Source organism: Arachis duranensis, unplaced genomic scaffold (assembly GCF_000817695.3).
Source record: "Arachis duranensis cultivar V14167 unplaced genomic scaffold, aradu.V14167.gnm2.J7QH unplaced_Scaffold_232525, whole genome shotgun sequence".
Taxonomy (NCBI): domain Eukaryota; kingdom Viridiplantae; phylum Streptophyta; class Magnoliopsida; order Fabales; family Fabaceae; genus Arachis; species Arachis duranensis.
In genome coordinates, this window is record NW_026264851.1 from 1,376,481 (window position 1) to 1,398,880 (window position 22,400).

Consider the following 22,400-nt stretch of genomic DNA (forward strand, 5'->3'; position numbering starts at 1 on the left):
GGAATACGGATACTTTTCTGATTTATTATATCTGTTGGACAAATTTTAGACACGACATCTATTAATACTTGTCTGATACATTTGTGTCCAAATCATGTTTTAATAAAAAAAAATTCTTTTTCGGACACACTTAATTGCTAGACACGTATCAGCGCGTGTCCAACCTTATTCTAAACATATATTTTTAAAATGAGTTTAGAAATAGTATATATTATTAATTATTAAAATAAAAAATATTTTAAATATTTTATATAATTAAAAAAGATATAAAAAATTTAATTTATATTTTAATATTAATTATAAAAATTTTAAATTCACGTGTATGTTCTGTATCGTACCGTGTTCTATATCCGTGTCAATATCTGTATATCATAAATTTAACCTAACAATGCAATGAACTTATAATAAGATTTTTCAATAAACTACAAGAGTTGTAACTTAGAAACAATAAAATAAAAATAAATTATGAATAGAGATAATAATCATGTTGATCTCTTACTTAATAATTACTAAATAGAGATAATAATAATAAAAATTATTAAAATTTAGTGTTCTCTTAACTGTTAAGGGGCTAACTTGGTCATAATAAAGATAAAAATCGTGAAAATTATTTTAATTATTATCTCTATTTAGTAATAATTAAAAAAATATTGTTATTAAATTTTAATATTATATTTGGACAACTACTATTAAAAGGAAAAAAAATTAGTCTTTTATTAGAATATAAATTGATTACGTGATTATTGCATATTAATTCAACATCTTAGTCAAATAATCATTTTTTTAAGGTTTAATTATTCTGCAGGTCTCTATAGTTTTACCAAATTTTCAATTAAATTCCTATACTTTTTTTCTTTTCAATTGAGTTCCTATACCATATAATTTTTTTCAATTTAGTCCCTACTGTGACAAAAACGTTTAAAATAACAGAATATTCTGTTAAAAAAATGAATATTCTCATATTTAAAAAAAAACTAATCAAAGATACCATCATATTTTGAAAATTTCCAAAAACCCTCTTATTATTTTGTCCCACACTCATCCCGTCCTAAGCCAGTAGCCCTAACTTCTTGAGCTCCCGCTGGATCCACCGTAAGGTCCCTATTGCGGCATCTCCTCTGCTCGGCGTCCCTCCCATGCTCGTCGCTACTAGAAAAAGGCCATTCATCCACTACCAGCAACAGTCGACGGAACAAAGATGAATCAAGGTTGGAAGTGTTAGCAACAAATCTTGGAGTTTCGATGCGGTAACAAAAATCACTTGAATTGTGGTTCTTTCTCCTTCAAATATTTCAGCATTCCAAACTCTCCACAAGACCCACACAGCGTTGCAATCAACGTTAGCTTTCTCTCTCCTTCTTGCTCCAAACTCATCGATGCGCACACTGCCAGCCACAGATCCGCAAAATTTTCAAATTGCTGCTGCGAGTTAATGGACTCGAAGCCTGATTCAGCAGGGCCGCAATTAAGCAAACAGTTTCTGAAGAAGTTCTGCATCTTGAACTTAGGTAGGGGCAAAATAACCTTATTTTTTCTTATTCAGAATCTATATACATTTTTTATTTTGGAAATTTTCTTAGATTTGTTATTAATAATACTAAGTTGTTTTTTGATGTTGCTGGACCATTAATCTGTAATTTGGAGGTCTTAGCATGTATCCCCCCACAAAAAAAAAAGCTTCATACTTGCTGATAAAAACATGCATTGGACAGATACTTTTGTTTTATTTTTTTTAATTTTAATTCTAAGCTTTCATTTTGGAATTCGGACTGTGAATGCAAGCCTGAGAAATTAAAATTCGAGTTAATTAATAGTTTGAAAAAATGATAACATTTTGAGAATGGGGTCAATCGGGATAAAGCTAAAAAAATTTCACCTTGTTAGACCTAATAAACTCTCTCACTGCTTGCAATTTCACCATTCCAAAGGGAGATGTAGTAGTAATTTTAATACCTTGAACATCTTCAATTAGATTATCACTGCCGAGGTATAATCTCTGGTTTGGTTTTATATCTAGGCCTTCAATTATGTCAAACTCCTTCAATAAATGACCTACAAACTAACATTATATGCAAACATACTTGTCTTATCACAAGCATCTTGGATGGCTAGGTATTGGATGCTTTGCTTAGTGGAGGTGGGTTCTATAGTAGTAACCATTTGGATGTAAATTCTAATTGAATATAAGGTGCAAAAAATAAAAGGGTAATTCTTCAATATTGTTCATGCGAGATGAAGCTTAATATGTTTAGCAGTAAATTTTGGTCATCTGCTCACATATTGAGTTTTATGTTGAGTAGGATTCATTCTTAAGGTGCTTCAAGTCAATTCGATAAGAACCTAAGAATTGGAATATTTATTTATTTTCTTTGTGGTGCTTTAGAGTTGTAATTCGATATTTAGTTCTGTCCTGCAAGGTTATCATATTGCTTTTACCATATTTGCTTACATGTGATGCATCATATGGTATTACTAATGAAATATTACTATTTGCCTAGCTAATTTTAGATGATACTAATGAAATATTTATATACAAAGATTTTGTTAATTGGGGAATTGACATATGATTTAATTTTACTGTGAACATCGTTAGCTGTGTGCATCCAGATCATTTCGTATATACAAGCTGAAATTAAGTTGTTGCAGATTGAATGGACCAAGGGTTTTTGTACAGACATTTTGTTCCTAGAAAGGACTTTCTCAAACATGGAGACTTGCAAAGTGCAAGGCTTTATGTTCATGTGCAGCCGGCACTTGGTGGAACTTTTACAGCATTGCAATGTGGATTTTCTGTCTATTCAATGGACCAACTACTTTTAAAATTGGAATGAAAAACATACCTTTTGAGAATTGGCTTATAATTAAGATTTGGTGCTATTTATTTCAATTATTTATTGTTGTTGATTTGGGTTTTCATTAAAAATCTTAGTGTGTTTTCTGATGTTACAATTTATCATATCTTCTAGGAAAATATTTTGTTGTGGCAAAGACGGTGTGAGGATGCATTGTATTTTCTGCTCACTTTTGGTGTTCGACGGCCTGTGCGTCACTTGGCATCAGTTGCAATGCAAAGATCATATCTAAGGGAGATGGAATATCTGTTTATGCTAGAGCAAGCAGCCTTTAGAAATTTCTTTCTGATGGTTCTTGTTATCATAAGAAAAATTCATTTTTTCAATATACTTGTTTTTTAGTTTTTGTCAGCCAAATTGGTTCTCTTGTTTGAGGAATTATATAGAACTCAATTTTTGTAAACAATTTTAGTTATTATTCTATCAATGATGCTTGTTACCATATGCCATATGTAAGTTCTTTCATTATGTTGGTCATAATAAATAATTGAGTGATGAAAATTGAATTTTATATTATACTTATTACTACTATTTTTCTGTTTCATTTTATCCTTTTTTTATATTCTTAAGATAAGGTATTTTGAAAGTAAAAAAAAATAAAAAGACGGTATTTTTGGTACAATTTGTATATAAATAAGAAAAAATGATAGTGATAAAATAAAAGGGATTATAGAAATATTTTTTATGTCATAGAATTATTCAATAGGAATTATAGGAATATCTTTCATTGAATATTTATAATTTCTCTAAATTTTCAATTAGGTCTCTATACTTTTTTTTCTTTTCAATTAGGTCCCTAGGAATATACAAGTAATTTCACAATTCACTAACATTCTTTTAACGTTTAACGTCACTACTAGAAAACTAGTTATTACAGACGGATATTTCCGACGGATTTTATCCTACGGAAATATAGACGGAATTTCAGAGGAATTTTTTGTCGGAAAATAAAAAAAATGAATTAGCATAAATTACAGACGGAAAAAAATCCGTCGATAATTCTGTCGAAAAAATTAATTTTTTCGTGGGAAATGGTTACAGACGGATTTTCCATCTGTAATTAAATGGACAAAAACGGTGCGTTTTGTTAAATTATTACAGACGAAAAAATCCGTCTGTAATTTAAAAATTTCCGTCGGTAATATTGACTTAAACCTAAACACTACTTCTATACCCTCGAGCTCCACAGTTTCACAAGCAGCTTCAGACTCCATTCACCGTTGTTTCACAAGCAGCTTCAGACTCCAAATCTTGCTCCTCAGCGCCACATTCTTCTATCACCACTGTTCCATAACCACAGTCATCCACCGCATTCTTCCATCATCAATACCTTTGGGACTTCCATCACTCTCGTCGTTGTCATTCATCATTCTCGGTAAACCTAACTCTACTTTTATGAGTATAAATTTTAATCCTCCTTCAGTGACTTTTTCTTCTCTTCAAACCCAACATCGATGGTGACTATATTTTCTTCTGGTTAGTTTAATTGCTGCTTGATTTCATTTCCGATTTGGGATTAAGCTAGGGTTTGCTTTTGATTTTGTGATTTATTTGGTTGCTGTGATGAATTTTTTATTTAATCAAAGCATTTCAAATGATGCATGTAAGTTGTTTGATGAAAAGTCTCAGAATGGTGTTTTGGTCAATTTATTATATATTTTGCTGAATCTGATAAGAATTCATTATACATTGTTAAAGTTGCTGTTTATGGATCATGGATGTCTTAAACATAAAAAAATTATTGATCTATTTCTGCCCTTATTGTTTGATTATAATGCGAGAGTGTGAGTGAGAAAAGTTGATCCGTGTTGTGGCTGTGATGAGAGTTTGTGAGTGCGCATTGGTTTTGAAAGTTGGGTGGAAATGAAAATGGGAAGAAGCTGCAGTTGCCAGTTGCAAACTTTTGAGGAGGATATAGCTGCACTTAGTATTTGCTGTGTGGGAGTGGGACCCTTCATCCCTCAGGCTCAGACTCAATGCTTATTTTTCTTGTGCTCTATTACTTTTTCTAGTTTAAATATATTTGTTATTTAATACTATTAATGAAATATTTCTAAGAAACATGGAAAATGATAATGCACTTCTAAGAAATTAAGAATTGTAATATTCTCTAGAAAATAATCTATTAATGTTTGTCTTCATAAAAATAGTTTATTTTTCTCATTATTAAACGGAAACATTCTTCTATCTTATTTTAATAAGACAAACCAGATATATTTAGTTTTAAACGGAAACATTCTTCGATCTTGTTATGTGCTTTCTAATAAGAAAACATACTTGCTCTTTTAGATATATTTAGTTTTAAACGGAAACATTCTTCGATCTTGTTATGTGCTTTCTAATAAGAAAACATACTTGCTCTTTTAACTACACAGTGGTTTTCTGTGAAGGTCCCTTGAACAAACAGGACCTGGAGTTTTTCTGAGCTGGGTTGGAGCTGAATCCAAGGTACGGAAGCTTCTCAAATATGTTACTTTTTTTATATATATATAAAATTTTCTTAGTTGATTGGTTATGCTGCTCAGTCTGTGGCTGCTGTTGTTATTGGATCATTTGTTATTTGTGTTGCAAAGTTAGAACCTTTTCTTTTTGGGTAATAACTATTTCTCACTAAACCCAATTTCTGTAACTTCTATCCATTCACAGTTTTTTTTTGTTATTATTATTGTCATATCCTTCCCATATTTTTCAGTATTGCAGATTAATCAAGATCACGTATTGTACGTTGTGAGCATTGTCCATTTTAATAATGTGTAGAGTATTATAGGCACTTTGTGTCTAGTGATTTAATTTCTTTGGTCATAAAAATTATAACTATAGTATTTAAATTTATGATTTAGTGGAATTTAATCTATTGTTTAATTGGAAATATATAAGCAGTTTGAGTTTTCAGTTTTTTTAGTATCTTGATCAAACCATTTTGGATATGCATTTTTCAGTTTTCAGTTTTCAATTTTTTTCTTTTTCTTTTATTTTTTTATTCATTTGTTTGTTATCAGTTATCTTGAGCAGGCCACTAGTGTTGTATTGCGGAGTCTCTGATAGAAGTTAATCTTCATTTGGACAGGTATATTAATTTTATCTAGTTTTCGCTTCTTAGACCCTTTATTTTAAATTTTTTGACAGGTCTTAGACTATGACTATTGCTGATAAGTTTAATCTATTCCAAATACCCTTGTTCTAAAGAAACTTCACCAATCTATCCCAAAAATCTGTCTGTAATATAAATTAAATTTGTCTGTAAATCTGTTTTTATTAAGCCATTTTCTAGTAGTGCGTTAACAAAGACTAAATTGAAAAAAAAATGTATAAGGACCCAATTGAAAAAAAAAAGTATAAAAACCTAATTAAAAATTTGGTGAAATTATAGGCACCTGCAGAATAATTAAACCTTTTTTTAATTTAGAGCTCACATCATTATATTTTTTAAATTTTGATAACAAAATCTTTTGTTTATATTTGCATAAAAACCAAATATCTCATGAAAAAGTTCCTAAACCACTCTTTTGTTTAAGTTTAAATATTTGATTATATAAATAACAAATTAATTAATTATTTGTGAACGTGTTGACGAGATGTTTTGTTATTTTGTAAGTTAGAAGTACTACACAAGTCAGTTTGGTTTACAAGTCATACAAATTAAGTCAAACTCAATAAAAAAAATGTTCACTCTACAAATGTAAATGCGCATGTTATTCAACGGTTTTCATAGCGCGTTTCGCGTTCCTCCTCCTCTTCTTCCTTCTTTTTCTCCTTCTTCTTTGCGTTTCTCCTCCTTTTTCTTCGCGTGTTTCATTTTCATCGTCATTTTTATATTACTGTTGTTGCTGCTGCATTTTTTTCGTCATTCTCTTTCTATTGATTTTGCAATATTATATATTTTTTCTTTTTTGTTTAATTTTTTCTAACTAAGAAGAATTATGAAAATATGAAATAAGAAGATGAAGAAGAAGTAGCAGCAGAAGATGAGAAGAAAGAAGCGAAAGAGTTTTGAATTATGCAGAACTTATCAGTACACATACACCAAAAGTTCTAAAAAAATACACCCAAATATCTTTGTGTTACACCCAAATATTTTCGTGTTACACCCAAATTTACTGCAAATACAGAAAAGTGTTTCCTCTAATGCTGCATTTTTTCTTATTTTTTTATTTTTCTTTTAGTTGAACGAATGTAAGTTCATTCTTTTCCAAGTAATTTTGTACCATTACGTGTTTCTTCTTCTTAGTTTGTTTGATTTTTTTGTTTTTATTCTTGTTAAAAAAGTAAAGCAAGAAAAAATTTGAGAAGATAAAACAAGACCAAAAAAGATTAATAAGAGAAAAAAAAGAAGATGATGATAGAAAAAAGAAAGAAGAAGCAGCGAAGATGAGGAGGAGGAAAAAGAAGAGTTTTGATTTTTTAAAAAATACATCTAAATATCTTCGTATTACATTCAAATACAGAAAAATATTTTTTTTAATACAGAACTTTTACATTACATTCAATTCAAACCATCAATGATGAATAACAATTTTCACAAACAAAAATAATATTATTCATCTACAGAATCATAAATTACTAACGAAAATATTAATTAGAATCATGATTGGATTCCAAATAATAATAATAATAATGGATCGGAGCAAATCACGTGGAGCAAACTCATAAAGCTAATCTTATGCAAGCATTGACACTTCAAGTGTTGGAGTGATTTCATCATATTTCTATACTAGGAAATCAAAGATATTAAGGTTATAAAATTTCATTCCTCTATTATTTATAGTCACGATAGATTTTCTTAATTTAGTACTATAAGATGGATTCTATATTAAGCAAGTTACTTAGTTTAGAAAAGGTCGACTAAGACTAAGGATGAGTTTACTTTTTTTTTCTAAATTGGGAACTCCTTTTTATTTTTTATATATATTTTGACGTGGGATCATTAAATATGATAAGTTTTCAATATTTTTCGATCTACCTTAGTGTTCAATCTAACAATGCAATGAATTTATAATGAGATTTCTCAACAAAATACAAGAGTTGTGACTTAGAAATAACAAAATAAAACAATAATCATATTGATCCCTTACCTAATCATTCCTAAATAGAGATAATAATAAAAATAATTAAAATTTGGTGTTCTCTTAACTCTTAAGGGGCTAATTTGGTCATAGTAAAGATAAAAATTAAGAAAATTATTTTGATTATTATCTCTATTTAGTAATGATTTTGGAAAAAAATTGTGTTATTAAATTTTAATGTTATGTTTGGACAACTACTATTAAAAGGGAAAAAAATAGTCTTTTGTTAGAATATAAATTGATTAAGTGATTATTGCATATTAATTCAACATCTTCGTTAAATATTTCTTTTTTTTAATTTACAGAGCTTATATCATTATATTTTTTATATTTTAATAACAAAATCTTTTGTTTATATTTGCATAATAATTAAATATCTCATGAACAAGTTCCTAAACCAATCTTTTGTTTAAGTTTAAATATTCTATTATATAAATAACAAATTAATTATTTGTGAACAAAAGAGTAATTTGTCATTAAAATGGAGATATAGTAACATTATATTCTCATTTTAATAAATTGAGAAAGTATTTAAAGAGAATTTATATATTAATTCTTATTTGAAGGCTGGAAGGAGCAGGCCGTGGCGGAGTACTGCAAGATTAACTCTCGGATGGCGGTGCCATCGATGACAGGAGCCACGTAAGCCATGGCAGTGAAAGATGCGGCAGTCGTGAAAGAGGCAGTGGAGGAGAAAGCAGCAACGGAATACCACAAGATTAACTCAGATAATGCCACGGAAGACAAAAAGCCAAATCAGCCAGGTGGCAGTGGCGTCGGCTGTAGCATTGACTTAGTACGATGGAATGAAGCCGAATTTTCTTAGCGTTTTTTAGTCTTTGCGGGCGTTGACGAGGTTAATGGAAGTTCATTACTATTTGAATCTTAAAAAAAAAGTCTTCAACTGGTATGTTTGTAGTTGCTGTCAACACGATTAAGATATAAACATTCATTGTCTATATTGTATAAATATTCTATTAGCTCTTCATACTTTTTCTATATATATATTATCGAAGACTCAAATCACAAATTTTTTAGATGAATATGGAGAGATTATACTATTTAAATTATAATTTATTGGCTAAGATAAAAAAATATTTAATGAGATGAGAAAATATTAAATTAATAGCAAGAACAAAATTATTTTTATCAGTAAAAAAAGTATAATAATTTTTTATAAAAAATATAGTTTATGTATCTTCTTTAAAGATGATACCACAGTAAAATTGAGAGAGTACGTAATAAAAATAAACAATATATAAAGATAACTTGTATATTTTTTATTCAATTGAAAATAGAAAAGAATGACTAATTATATATATGTACAAATGTAAAAGAAGCTAACACAGTTTTAAATTTTAAACTATGCTAACACACTTATAAAGTTTTGAATTTTAAACTCTTTTATGGACTTCTAGTTAATTCAATATGAATATTATCAGCCGGATCCAAACCCTAGTTCATATTAATTTTTGAAAAAGTAATGTTACACATTTAAATTTTTTTATAAACTAAGTTTAACTAAATTAAATAATAAGATTTAGAATAATATTAGTCATAATTGATTTTTGTTATATTAAACTAATTTGATTAGATTTAATTAATAAAGACTTAGATGTATAATATTATTCATTAATAATCAGGTGGGTTTATGTGAGATTTGCACCCTATTTCCATGTGTGTATTATGCTAGCAATAATGAATTTGGATATTTTAAATTTTGAATTTTAATTTTAGAGGTTAAAGTGTGATCTCTCATTTTTAAATGATTTTTTTTATATTTTTTCTTGATCCCACCTATAAAATAAATCGTGAAAGATCACACTATCCTTTAAAATAAAATTCAAAATTTAAAAGATCAAAATCCAGCAATAATTCACAAGTAAGTTGGCGTGGGTAAAATAGGGTAGGGTCTACTATCCTAATTCTATCTCTTAGTTTAAATTTTCTCTAAAATATAAGTCTATCCGGAGTTGAAATTTTTTTCAATCAAACATAATATTTAACCATTCTATAGTCCATAAACATACTAATAAAATAGAAAATACAACATTAAGCCTATATTAAAATTAAAAGCAACAAAATTATAATAAAATCCATGTTAAAATTACAAAAGTGAAAAGATATAGATTTAATTTCATCAACTTCGTTATATATGTATAATAATTTTTAATTATATAGTATAATATATTAGGAGTATAGGTTGGTTGGGTTGGATTAGACTTAAATTCACACCTAACTATATCTATAGATTAACCCGCTCCACTCTCAATCAGATTTGCTGAAAATCAAATGGTCAATTCTACTCGAATAGATCGGATCAGATTATATATTCACAAGTAGATTTAGGCATAATTTGGGTAAACAATTTAATTAAACTTCTTTTGAAAAAATAGTTTAAACAATAAATAATTATATTAAAAGTAGTTTATAAATAAGTTATTTTGTATTTGGATTTTTAGTTATAAAAGTTTCTATTTTATAGAAATGTGATAAAAAGTAGTAGCCTTATGAGAAAAGTTATTTTTTTTTTAATTTTTCTATAAGCTTCTAAATAACTTTTTAGAAAATTATAATTTAATTTTAAAAATTATATCAAATATTAATACTATTATTTTTTATAAATTAAAAATTAAAAACAAATAGGTCCTTAGTATTGCCAGCTCTGTTTATAAATTTTGGACTGTGACTAAGAAAGTTGCGGGCCGAAAATTCAGCAACCTTCTCTTTCTCGATTTTACTATTTAGTAAGAGAGGAATAAGAACAAAAATAGAGAACCATAAGAAAAAGAAATTATTGAGGGGCACATTTCTCGAACAACCGAATTTGGGTTGAAATCTGGCCTTAGCCACTAGAAGTCGATTAAAAAAATATTTGTATGGTTTTTGATTGTTTGCTAGTACTATGTACCGTGTGAGTTACCCGTTTGTGGTTGAGAGTTAAATAAAATATTGAGAAAAAAAGGTAGACAAAAAAAACTCATTTCTAGCACGCGTAAAACAGTTTTTAATTTTATTATGGAGAAGGTAACCCTGACAGCAATACGGAGAAGCAGCATATTTTATAAGCGTATGGTATTAGAAAATTACTAATCGGACAATGCAAGTGTTTTCAAACAAATCGAATGGTTGGATTTCAAAAAAAAATCAATTCGAACCATTCGATTTAATTTCTGTTTTATTAAAAAAAAATTTCATACAACACAGAGGGTTCGATTTGCTTCTTTTAAATTTTAAAATTTTTCTTCCTACAAATCGGATCATCTGATTTATCCATAATATTTTTTTTTAAACATAACTCGTATGGTCCAACTTATCTATAGCACAAGTCAAAAAAATTGCTCTCACAAATTAGTCTAGCACCACTATACTCCATAAGACAGCACATCACATACATGCCTCCAATAACAAAAAAAAAATGAGCCCGTGTAGAATGGATGTGTTGTATTAAGGTCAAAAAAAAAAAGGAAAAAGAGTGGGGAAACTCTAACTCTAATTCTGTTTTATACTTCCGCATCTGAGTATATCATTAGGGACTGGAATATCCGAATTTCTCATGACAATGGTTGTGCAGATTGATTGGCTAATTTTAACTTAGATCAGAAAGCCTACACCTAAGTGTGGAACACCTCTCCTGCTCCTCTTGTGAGTATGCTATCTTGTGATGTTTCAGGTCCTTCATCCCAACTCTATAATTTTTCTTAGCTTGCTTTCTTTGGGCTTCAGGTCCCGCTGTATACAAAAAAATAAATAAATAATAAAAATAAAAATAAAAATAAAAGAAAAAAAAATTAAGACAAAAAGAAAACAGAAAAAAAATATTCTTATTGGTTTTCGAAAAGGAAATCATTTTGAGACTTGGATCAAAAAGAAAAAGAGAATGCTTATTAATTAAAGAAATTTAACATAATACATATTTATGTAATCCATAATTATTTACTCGGTTCCGCTACATTACCAACAGCATATCTGTCAACTTCTGCCAACTCTTATTTATAATTGTGTTTTATAGAAGTGTGTTCGTGGATGTGTCTAATAAAAATGTTTTTTTTATAACTGTGTTTAATAGAAGTGTCTTTATAGATATATTTTTCTAGATGTGTCTCTTTATATATGTATTTAAAATATATTAATTATTAGACACATCTACGAACACACTTCTAAGAAACACAAATATAAATAAGAGTTGACAGAAGTTGGCGGATAATATGTGGGTACCCTGTACTTTTCCTTATTTACTGGATTTTTGGTTGACTTGAATCAAAGGCCGTTCACCACTAAGAAGTGGCACTCTACCGAACCCATCTTACAATACACGCATCAAGAACTAACAATACTAGATCCAACCCTCAAAGTTCTCTAGTTTTCTTAAGCCGCACATTGTGCTACCATGTTACTATACTCTCTTCTTTATTAATTGCTTACGTTTATTTTCACATTTTCAACTTTTTTGCGCTTCTATGTATATATACTTCAAACAAATAATCCCTCTTGTTTCCTTCCTCTGCATATATTCAAACAACTTCATCATAATTCCAACCTTAATTAACATGAAGAAGCCACCAATTCAAAACCTCACCAGACTCCACCCTATGATCAAATTCATCTTAGCCACCATCTCAACATTTTGTGCCATCACCCTCTGTGTTTCAGTGCTACTCTTGGCCACAACAAAGATAGTCAACGTTGACCATTCATCACATCATGTTTCTGACCCTACAACACTCAATCACCTTGTGTTTGGAATTGCCTCTAGTGGAAAATCATGGCCTAGAAGAAAAGATTACGCAAAGCTATGGTGGAATCACAACAACGGAATGAGAGGGTGTGTTTTTTTGGATACTCTTCCAAGCAATGATACTAATAATTCTTCTTCTTCTCCTCTTCTTCCTCCTCTGTGCGTCTCTGAGGACACTTCGAAATTTCGCTACACTTACCGGCGGGGAGGCCTCCGATCCGCGATCCGTGTGGCGCGTGTTGTTAAAGAGATTGTGGCATTGAACCATTCTGATGTGAGGTGGTATGTGTTTGGTGACGACGACACGGTGTTCTTGCCGGAGAATCTTGTGAAGATTCTGTCAAAGTATGATCATAGGCTTTGGTACTATGTTGGTGCACACACTGAGATGTATGAAGGGTGCCAGGTTTTTGGTTTTGGAATGGCCTTTGGTGGTGGCGGTTTTGCTATAAGTGCTCCTCTGGCGAAAGTGCTAGCCAAGGTTTTTGATTCTTGTATAGAAAGGTATACTCATCTATATGGAAGTGATGCAAGGGTCTACTCTTGCATAACAGAACTTGGAGTTGGCTTAACACATGAACCTGGTTTTCATCAGGTAACAATTTATTACTTTGGGAAAAAATGTTGGATTACTTTGGGTGACTTTTGTTTTAGAAATTTTAGAACAATCATGTTAGGTGTATACTAAAAATCAATGCATATAAATAAGTATTCGAGTAATTTATTTGTAATGTTCTTTTGGTATATATTGTGATTATGAAATTGGATTAGGTTGATCTAAGGGGAAACATCTTTGGCCTATTGGCTGCTCATCCAATGACTCCTTTGTTGTCCCTACACCATCCAGAAGCCATAGATTCAATATTTCCCAACATGACAGCAAAAGGAGCTCTTCAACACTTATTTGAAGCTGTAAAGGTTGATTCCCAAAGGGTGCTACAACAAACTGTTTGCTATGACAATGAATCTTCATGGACAGTTTCAGTGTCATGGGGATATGCTGTCCAAGTTTTCCATAACAACTTGCCCTTGCCAGAGGCAGTGAGAGTCCAAAAGACTTTCAAGCAGTGGAAGGAAGGAGGGAGTGTTGTTGGAGGAATATACACTTTCAACACAAGAGAGGTTCACCCTGATCCATGTACAAGACCCTCTGTTTTCTACCTAGATAAGGTTTCTTATGGTAAAGATTTCTTCATCATAAGCAATTACAAGAAATCTTTTCAAAATTGCTCACATGACATGCCAACTAAGAAACTTGAAGTGATCAAAGTGGTCACAAATAAGCTAGACCTTGGCATCAAACAGGTAATCTCAAATACTAGAAACACGACATTACTTTTGTAATTATATAATGTTATTTTATTGTTACTAGACGCCCACATAAAAATACTTTTTTGTGTGAAGATAATAATTAAGAATCTTTAGATAACTTAACATATTTGTCTAAATTATTATTTAATAGTTTTCAATTACTACTTTTACATGAATACAATTGCATATGAATTTTCACCTCATCATTATACAACTAATAACCTCTGTTTTTTGTGTTGCAGTTGCAGAGTCCTAAGAGGCACTGTTGTGATGTATTGCGCTCCACAACAGGTGACATGATGGAAGTTGTAATCAGAGAGTGTAAAGATGAAGAATTGATTTATATGCACTGATGGATCACAAAAGAGTTAAACCTATTTTGACATAAATTTAATTTTGATGCAGTATAAAATAGTTTTACACGTGTATTTAATTACGTAACTGTCACATTAGTAAAAATAATGAATATAAATATATGATTGTACGACTATATAAAACGTTTTATACTATTAGTATATTAAAATTAAACTCTTTTAATATACTCTAGCAGAAGGAATTTTTTTGAAGAACCTTGCTACTTGCTAGTGTACTGTGTACATGATGGGATTGGAAGAGATTGTTGTAAAGGGACATATATTAATTCAATACATAATTCATAGATATTCTTACATTGAAAGTATAGATTGTTGACAAAAATTAAATGTAAAAAGTTTGTCAAGTTATTTATAGGTTCGGCATTTTCAGGTCCAGCTTGCAAGAGTTGGCTCACAGGGTTCATCATAGCAATTCCTGCATTTAATAATAAAAAATAAAAGAACTTTTTGAAACAAGAAATGAGATTGAATCTAATAAATGATAATTAGCAGCTCAATTAACGTTATGGAAAAGTCTAGGGGACCAGCAGTTTTATTGAATTTTGGCCAGCATGTAACCAGCAGAGGAAGGTGAGCCATTGGATGAAATTTCACACCAATCTCTCACCATCAAATCATCATTGATAGCTAATTGATGGCTAACAATCACAAAAATTGCTGGCTCCCTAGCATTACTCGTAAGTTATTTGTATACAGAGATCTGTATTATCGGGTTAGGTTCCTTGCATCGCCCTTGTTAATAATTATTGAATCTCTAACTAAATTACTTCTTAAATACTTGTTTCCTTTTCTTTATATTTTTCACGAAATAAAAGAGTGCATTTCACTTACTCAATATATTAAGATAGGAAACACTTTTTTAATTTGTACGGAAAAAAAAAGAATGGCAATGGAACAGATATTTAAGTACTCATATTCGTTGTGAACATTTATATATTACTCTTTTTTCTGTTTCATTATTCACGGATATAGTAAATTTGATTTAAAAAAAAAACAGTTAATATTAAGCTACTGTTAGGATAACTAACTAAATATGGGATCATAGAAGTAAAGTTATTTGGGTCCATTGCAAGAGCATATTAGTTAGCTTATAAAAAAAAGAGCATATTAGTTAAAGTTAACATTGCTGCTCAATTGTAACCAACACATTATTAGAATAATTGTAAATTAAATTGTGAATAAATCAATTGACTGAATTGAGTCCGAATAAATTCATAAATATCTATAAATCATTCATACGGAACAAATAACAAATTTGTAGAAGAACAAAAAGTCTAAGAATTACATATTATTAAATAGATTTAAAACTTATATATAATCAATGAAATTTTGAAAGACTTTCCTAAACAATATTCATGGTTGTACCTTCTGACTTGAATAAATTATTCTTAATTAATATCTTTAAATTAGTTTTGATTTTATTTTTGAAATAGTAACGTAAATTGTCGGTGAATAAACATAGACTTTGACAAATATAATTCCACAATTATGAAATTTGACTTTGAGACTCATTAATAATTGTAGAAAATGAAATAACTAATGAAAATTATTTCCTTTAAAACCTTAATAAATTAGTTTGGTTATTGGATATCATATTTATTAGTAGTATTAGAATTACTTGAGAACATACTCGTCCCATATTAGAATAAGCATGTCTTATCCAAATTTATTATATATTCGATTAATTATTGTAAAAATTCATCTATTTAAAATAGATCAGATTATTAGATCAGTCTGAATTGTCATCTCTAAAAAAAATATATAAATTTCTACTGTATTATTAAAAAAAATTTGATATGAATTGAATTCAAGAGATTGTATGAATAAAAATATTCTATGTATATTAAAAATTAATGATTATAAATAGTATAATTAAAAAAAATTGTGAGATTATTGATGTCAAATATATCTCTATGTAATGGGTAATTGATGAATATTTTTTATATACACTTAATATGATTGATGTAATTTTTTTCCTTGCCCTTGTTATAATCTTTCTTTAATTTGATTGAATCATATCTTACACTTCCTGTGTTTGGCAGCTCTGATCTCCTTTTAGACCGTACCATATGTTTAGTTAATGGCTTTGAGTGGAGTAGAATATAGCATAGGTAGTATACTAACATTTTCTTATCTTTGAATTGTTAATTTGGGATTCCTTGAGTTTTATTGTATTGGATGGAACGAAACACATATTTCATTTTACTCAATTGATCGTATTTAGGATCAAAATTTACTTTAATAAAAAGAAACTAGAATGACAGTATTACTTTTTATACCATTTCACTTGATAAAACTACTAAAATTGATCTAATAATAAATAATATAATTTAAATTATATTCCCATATAAGTATATAACTAAAATGACGTTCACTCCATTCATGTAGATGGATCTAAACGTAGCGTTAAGATTCGATTAGTGTAAGCAAAAAGAATCAAACGCCGACATTAGTCGTCACATGATAGATCCACATAGAGGATCCGGGAGTGAAGGAATATGCTCACTTTTCATGCATTCGAGGCCCAAAAATCATCCCTATATTTCAGTGCACAGAATCATACCACGAACTTTTTGTTTTTTATGTTGGAGTTGTAATGTTATTTTTTTTTAAATTGTCTACAGTATTCGATTTGTAGAGATACAATTACCATTCGATTTATAAAAATATAGAAATTGAACCGTTCGATTTGTTTAATTTGTCTGAGACATAAAAATCAGACCATCTGATTTGTGTTAAAAAAAAATTTAAAGTACAGAAATCAAAATTTTCAATTTGTATACTTTCCATCATTTTAAAAAACACAAAAAAATTACAGAGTATATCATTACTTTTACTTTCATACAAAAAAACCCCTCATATCACACCTGCTTCTAGATGAATTCTTCACAAATCTTGCCTTACATAGACACCTGTCCTTTCTTCTTTCATCTTTCTAAGCGGAGCAAAGCATGCTTTTCCCTCCTGTGAGTAAGAAAGTAAACACATAATCCTAAGCAAAGGTTTAATTCCGTCGTTTATTAAGATCTTATTTAATTATTTAGTAGAAATTTAAAAGGTTTAGATTAAATTATGACATGATTATAAAACTCTGTTTCATCCGCTTTTATATCACTCCATCATCTATCGTTTTACAAATTTATTATTAAATTATTTTCGCACCTTTTACTTTAGTATTTTTGTACTCAAGTTACTAAATGGTTTAACAACTTTGGTAACGCAAAAAAAAAAAAAAAATGTCACCCTTAATAAAACAGTGGCATATAGAAAAATAATCTGAAAATAGTATTGTATTTAGTAATAAATTTTCATGGATTCTTGATCTATACAAGGCATGCATGTTGCAGTGAATAATAATTTTGTTAGAACAAGGGGCACGTGGTTCTTATTTCTGTGGGAACAAGCCAACCTCGTGGACCAAATTAAAGAAGAAAGAAGTTACTATTACTCCAAAGAATGAAACGTTCATACAATTAAAAGTCTTCTAAAAAAGGATTTTTTACGCCGAGTTTTCTGCTACCACTATTCATTTGTTAATTTCTCACTACAATAAGAAATAATATTCTTTTAATCAAGTTGCAGTTACACCTAACTTTAATTTCTTTTCCTGTATACATACATACACAACTGTTGAATGCTGCAATATGCAGAACAATAACATAAAAATGCAGCAGCATCTGATGATGATTCAGAAAAGCACCAACAAGAGCAAAAGCCAATCTCTGAGAAACTTGATTCTATTACTCTCAACTTCATTTTGTGTCACTTATTACATCCTTGTATCAACTCAGCTTCTAGACACACCAAAGCAAATACTACAACACTTGAATAACAACTACTCTTCAAAACTATCATCATCATTACAAGAACATTATCCTTCAACCACTATTGACCATGTCGTGTTTGGAATCGCCTCCAGTGGAGATTCATGGCCTAAGAGAAAACAATACACAAAGCTCTGGTGGAACAATAAAACAATGAAGGGGTGTGTATTCGTGGACAAAACGCCAATCGAGAATGGTAATGACTCTTCTTCTCTTCCTCCTCTGTGTGTCTCTGAAGACACTTCCCGGTTTAAGTACAGTTACCGGGGCGGTCTTCGATCGGCGATCCGCGTGGCGCGTGTGCTTAAGGAGACAGTGGCATTGAATCATTCGGGTGTGAGGTGGTATGTGTTTGGTGACGACGACACGGTGTTCTTGCCGGAGAATCTGGTGAAGACGCTGTCCAAGTATGATGATAGGCTTTGGTACTACATAGGGTCGAATTCGGAGAGTTATAAACAGAAGTGGTTCTTTGGTTTTGACATGGCATATGGTGGAGCTGGTTTTGCTATAAGTGGTTCTCTGGCGAAGGTGTTGGCGAAGGTGTTTGATGAATGCATTCAACGGTATCCGCATGTGTATGGGAGTGATGGCAGAGTCTACTCTTGTGTCACTGAACTTGGTCTTGCTTTAACACTTGAACCCGGTTTTCATCAGGTACTTTCCTTCTTGCTTTTTATTTAATTTCACATGAGATGTGATCCTTGAAAGTAGTTAAATAATTTTGGCTATTTGTATGACTTATTTCTTATGTGTTTTCTTAGTATTTATTATCATGCTACATTAGATACAGTTATAGAATGAATCATGACTCTCATTTTAATAGATAATCATATTCTCTCTAAAGTTATAAGATTGTTCGGATGATTTTCTGAATATTTGACCGTACGAAGTTGAGGAACTTGCTTCTCGTCCAATTATGAATTAGGTCGAGCTAGAGAGCAAAGACATTCCGATATTTAAACTAAAGAATATTTCAGATGTAATTAGTATAGCTTTTATTATCTATTTTCTGGCTTATTTCTCAGTTTATATAAGGTGATCAGTTTCGTTAGTAAGGTAACAACTTTATTAATTAATGGTCTTTATGACTTGCTCGTTATGCTCATTACATAACATTTTAGATTTATTCCCTCATAATTGGGTGTTTATTTTAGGAATCCAAGGTTCTATTGCTCTTAGAGTAACTGTTTTTTTCTATCCCATCCTAGATTTATTTCATTATAATATTTTGATTTTTTTTTTGTGCCGGGTTATTAAATCTTCTTGGGCCAAGTTGGTGTCCAGCAAATTTGGGTCTAATCCAGAACATAGATTACTATCCACAAATTGTTCGACACCTAATGTCTATCTATATATTTTATTTATATAAAAATTGATATACAAATTTTTTCACAGCTAAAAATTAACATCTCATCTATTACTCCATTGCCATCTAGATTTTTTATTTTTTTATTTTCTCTATTTATTTAAGAGTTTTCACTTACCACAATTAAAAATTAACATCTCATTTATTACTCTCTTGTCATGTAAGTTTTTTTTATGTTGTAATTTTTAAAAAAAAATTATTTTTTTATTATCTCTATTCATTTAAGAATCTCCATTAATATTACTTTCTAATTAATGTTAATAATAAATTTGATCAATAACATCCATTAGCATTATCTTCTAATTTTTGAATTTAATATCATTATTAAATTATTCTTTAAGAAAATTATCCTATTATTCCTTTGTCATTAATTCTATTTATTAAAATATTATTCTATTTTTATATATTTTATGTTATAGATCAAATATATATTATATCTTTTTCTAATTTTAGGAATAAATTATAAATTATGAGGTCAATTGATATTTAATGATATTAAGAAGAATTATTACAAAAATATTTGAATTTCTTTTCATTTTTCATAATTTTATTTTTTTAATTTATATAAATGATTGAATTTTATTTGACGATAAAAACTATTTTTTGAAGTAGAATTTATATGACTCAAACTTTGTTTGATTGCCATTTGTATTTAGATGTTTTTTTTTTGTTTAAATCTAATTTATAAAAATCGAATAGAAAAAAATTGATTTTCTTTTCTATACTTTATCAAAAAATTCTACTTAATTAAATACTTTAATATATATATAATAGATAGTCGGAATTAGTTTTCATTACTATACTATATCATTGAATTACACTATAAAATTGTTTATGATATACTTTTTTGTTTTAAGAATTATATAGACTATTTTAGAACTAATTATAAAACCAAAACCTCTTTTATTATCATTTTAATTATCTAAAAGAATATGTAAAAAAAAAATTATAGTAGAAAATTTTCCCTCGTTGCACGAGTATAAATCTAGTTTAGTCTAACATTTCAAAAACTAAAAAACGTTCATGTTTTTTCTCTAGAGTCTAGATTGAAGAATTTGAATTTTATTGGGTTATTATTTTTGAGTGGCAGTAATTTTGCTTAATCATGTTCAGGTTGATTTGCGAAGAAATGCATTTGGGCTATTGGCTTCACACCCCTTAACTCCCTTGGTGTCTCTCCACCATCCTGATTACATTGATCCAATCTTTCCCAACATCAACACCACGCGTGCAAAATCTCTTGAGCATTTATTCCAAGCTGTCAATGTTGATTCCCAGAGGATCCTACAACAAACTGTGTGCTATCACAAGCGCTTTTCATGGACTATTTCTGTCTCATGGGGCTATGCTGTTCAGGTATACCAGCATCCTATGTTACTAACAGATGTTCTTAGAGTTCAAGGAACATTCAAACATTGGTCTGGGGGAGATGTTCTCTCACCACTCTACACTTTCAACACTAGAGGATTTCACCCTCATCCGTGTAAGAGGCCTACCATTTTCTATCTTCAAGATTTGTCCTATGCTAATAATAGTAAATTGAATGGTAGCATCGTAAGCAATTACAAGAAGTATTTCCAGAATTGCTCATACGATGAGGCATCACCAAGGAGATTGGAAATGATCAAAGTTTTCTCAAACAAGTTAGAGCTAGATATCAAACAGGTAATATAAATTGTTACTTTGTTCAAATAAAGGTCGTTTAATTTAGGTTTAAATTATTCGGTTTGTCTTTAGTTTCATAAAATTTTTAATTAAGTCTATATATTTTTTTCTTTTTAATTAGTTCTCTATATTTCTTTTAATTTTATAATTCTATAATTAAAAACTTGATTAAATATTTGATCACATATTTTCTGAAAAAAATATTCTATTGATTTTAATATTTTTTACATAAAAATGACTTAATTATAAAACTAAAAGTAATGTAGGGACTTAATTGAAAAGAAAAAAATTATAAAAATAAGAAATGCTATTTGTACATTAAAATAAGTCACTAAAAGCAGGCACTAATGTATTTGTGTATAAATACATGTGTAGTTTAATTTATTTTCAATGTGTATTTATGTTCTAGCATATATTTTATATTAATGGTTGACTTTGGTGACTAATTTTAATGTACACCTAGTATAATCCTAAAAAAAACTTACGTGTAAATTTAATAAAATTACAGAGACTAATAGAGTAATTAAACTTTTAATTTAATTTTGGCATCTTTATTAGTGTATTAAAAGTGACATTTGTTTTAAAATGAATGTAGTGCACTAGTAACTAATGTTTTTGTGTTGCAGTTGCTGAGTCCAAGAAGGCAGTGTTGTGATGTATTGAACTCTAGCGCTAGCAACATAATTGAAATTGGAATTAGAGAATGTAAAGATGATGAATTGATTTACATGCACTGATGATAGATCATATTTGTTCAATAGTATGGATTTCATGTTACATTTGGCCAAGCTAAAGGCTTCAAAGATACCTTAATATTACTCAAAATTTTGAGATTTCATGTGTAGATGCCGACAGAGCTGCAATTCAAGCTGAAAAAAATCAGTTAGTCCATTAATCAACCCAAATTTTTACCGACACCGCTTCCTCTGTCCAAAGAAATTCAATCATCATTGAAAACCATGAGCAAAACAGAGAGAGATCAAGTGAACGAAGAACATATTGTTTTTGTAACGTCATAAATCGTAAAAGGTGATTAGGTGAATACATTGTGTTGGAAATTTGTTGTTCTTCCATTTCATATATTTATTAAAACTTAGTGATTATGAAATGGTGATGGAGATATTTATCAAAAGAAAAATGTTCTCTACACTAATTTCATATAATAATAACATAAGATTAGTCAAAAAAACTCTAAATGATAAGT

The 22,400-nt window shown here is 29.4% G+C and overlaps 2 protein-coding genes and 1 long non-coding RNA gene across 3 annotated transcripts; all 3 read left to right on the forward strand.

The window, feature by feature from the left end:
- Positions 1-4,046: 4,046 nt before the first annotated feature.
- Positions 4,047-8,844, forward strand: LOC127744142 (uncharacterized). The gene is made up of 4 exons (XR_008005268.1): positions 4,047-4,227; positions 5,243-5,300; positions 5,852-5,919; positions 8,482-8,844. It is a non-coding gene; the product is annotated as an uncharacterized LOC127744142 (long non-coding RNA).
- A 3,492-nt stretch (positions 8,845-12,336) lies between these two features.
- On the forward strand, positions 12,337-14,359 carry LOC127744144 (uncharacterized). Its single transcript, XM_052256423.1, has 3 exons — positions 12,337-13,248; positions 13,425-13,958; positions 14,207-14,359. The coding sequence occupies exons 1-3, from the start codon at positions 12,376-12,378 to the stop codon at positions 14,315-14,317; spliced, it is 1,518 nt and encodes a 505-aa protein (XP_052112383.1). The 5' UTR covers positions 12,337-12,375; the 3' UTR covers positions 14,318-14,359.
- Positions 14,360-17,996: 3,637 nt separating this feature from the next.
- LOC127744165 (uncharacterized) lies at positions 17,997-22,150 on the forward strand. The gene is made up of 3 exons (XM_052256446.1): positions 17,997-18,819; positions 20,645-21,196; positions 21,823-22,150. Exons 1-3 carry the CDS (start codon positions 18,004-18,006, stop codon positions 21,931-21,933), a joined length of 1,479 nt encoding a protein of 492 aa, XP_052112406.1. The 5' UTR covers positions 17,997-18,003; the 3' UTR covers positions 21,934-22,150.
- The last annotated feature ends 250 nt before the right edge of the window (positions 22,151-22,400 follow it).

What these genes read in the sequence shown, in the direction of transcription:
- LOC127744144 (XM_052256423.1), top strand. Translation starts at nt 12,376, where the DNA reads ATGTATATATACTTCAAACAAATAATCCCTCTTGTTTCCTTCCTCTGC. An exon ending in ATGAACCTGGTTTTCATCAG is followed by an intron (nt 13,249 to 13,424) that starts GTAACAATTTAT and finishes AAATTGGATTAG; the next exon opens with GTTGATCTAAGGGGAAACAT. An exon ending in TAGACCTTGGCATCAAACAG is followed by an intron (nt 13,959 to 14,206) that starts GTAATCTCAAAT and finishes TTTGTGTTGCAG; the next exon opens with TTGCAGAGTCCTAAGAGGCA.
- LOC127744165 (XM_052256446.1), top strand. Translation starts at nt 18,004, where the DNA reads ATGCAGCAGCATCTGATGATGATTCAGAAAAGCACCAACAAGAGCAAA. An exon ending in TTGAACCCGGTTTTCATCAG is followed by an intron (nt 18,820 to 20,644) that starts GTACTTTCCTTC and finishes AATCATGTTCAG; the next exon opens with GTTGATTTGCGAAGAAATGC. An exon ending in TAGAGCTAGATATCAAACAG is followed by an intron (nt 21,197 to 21,822) that starts GTAATATAAATT and finishes TTTGTGTTGCAG; the next exon opens with TTGCTGAGTCCAAGAAGGCA.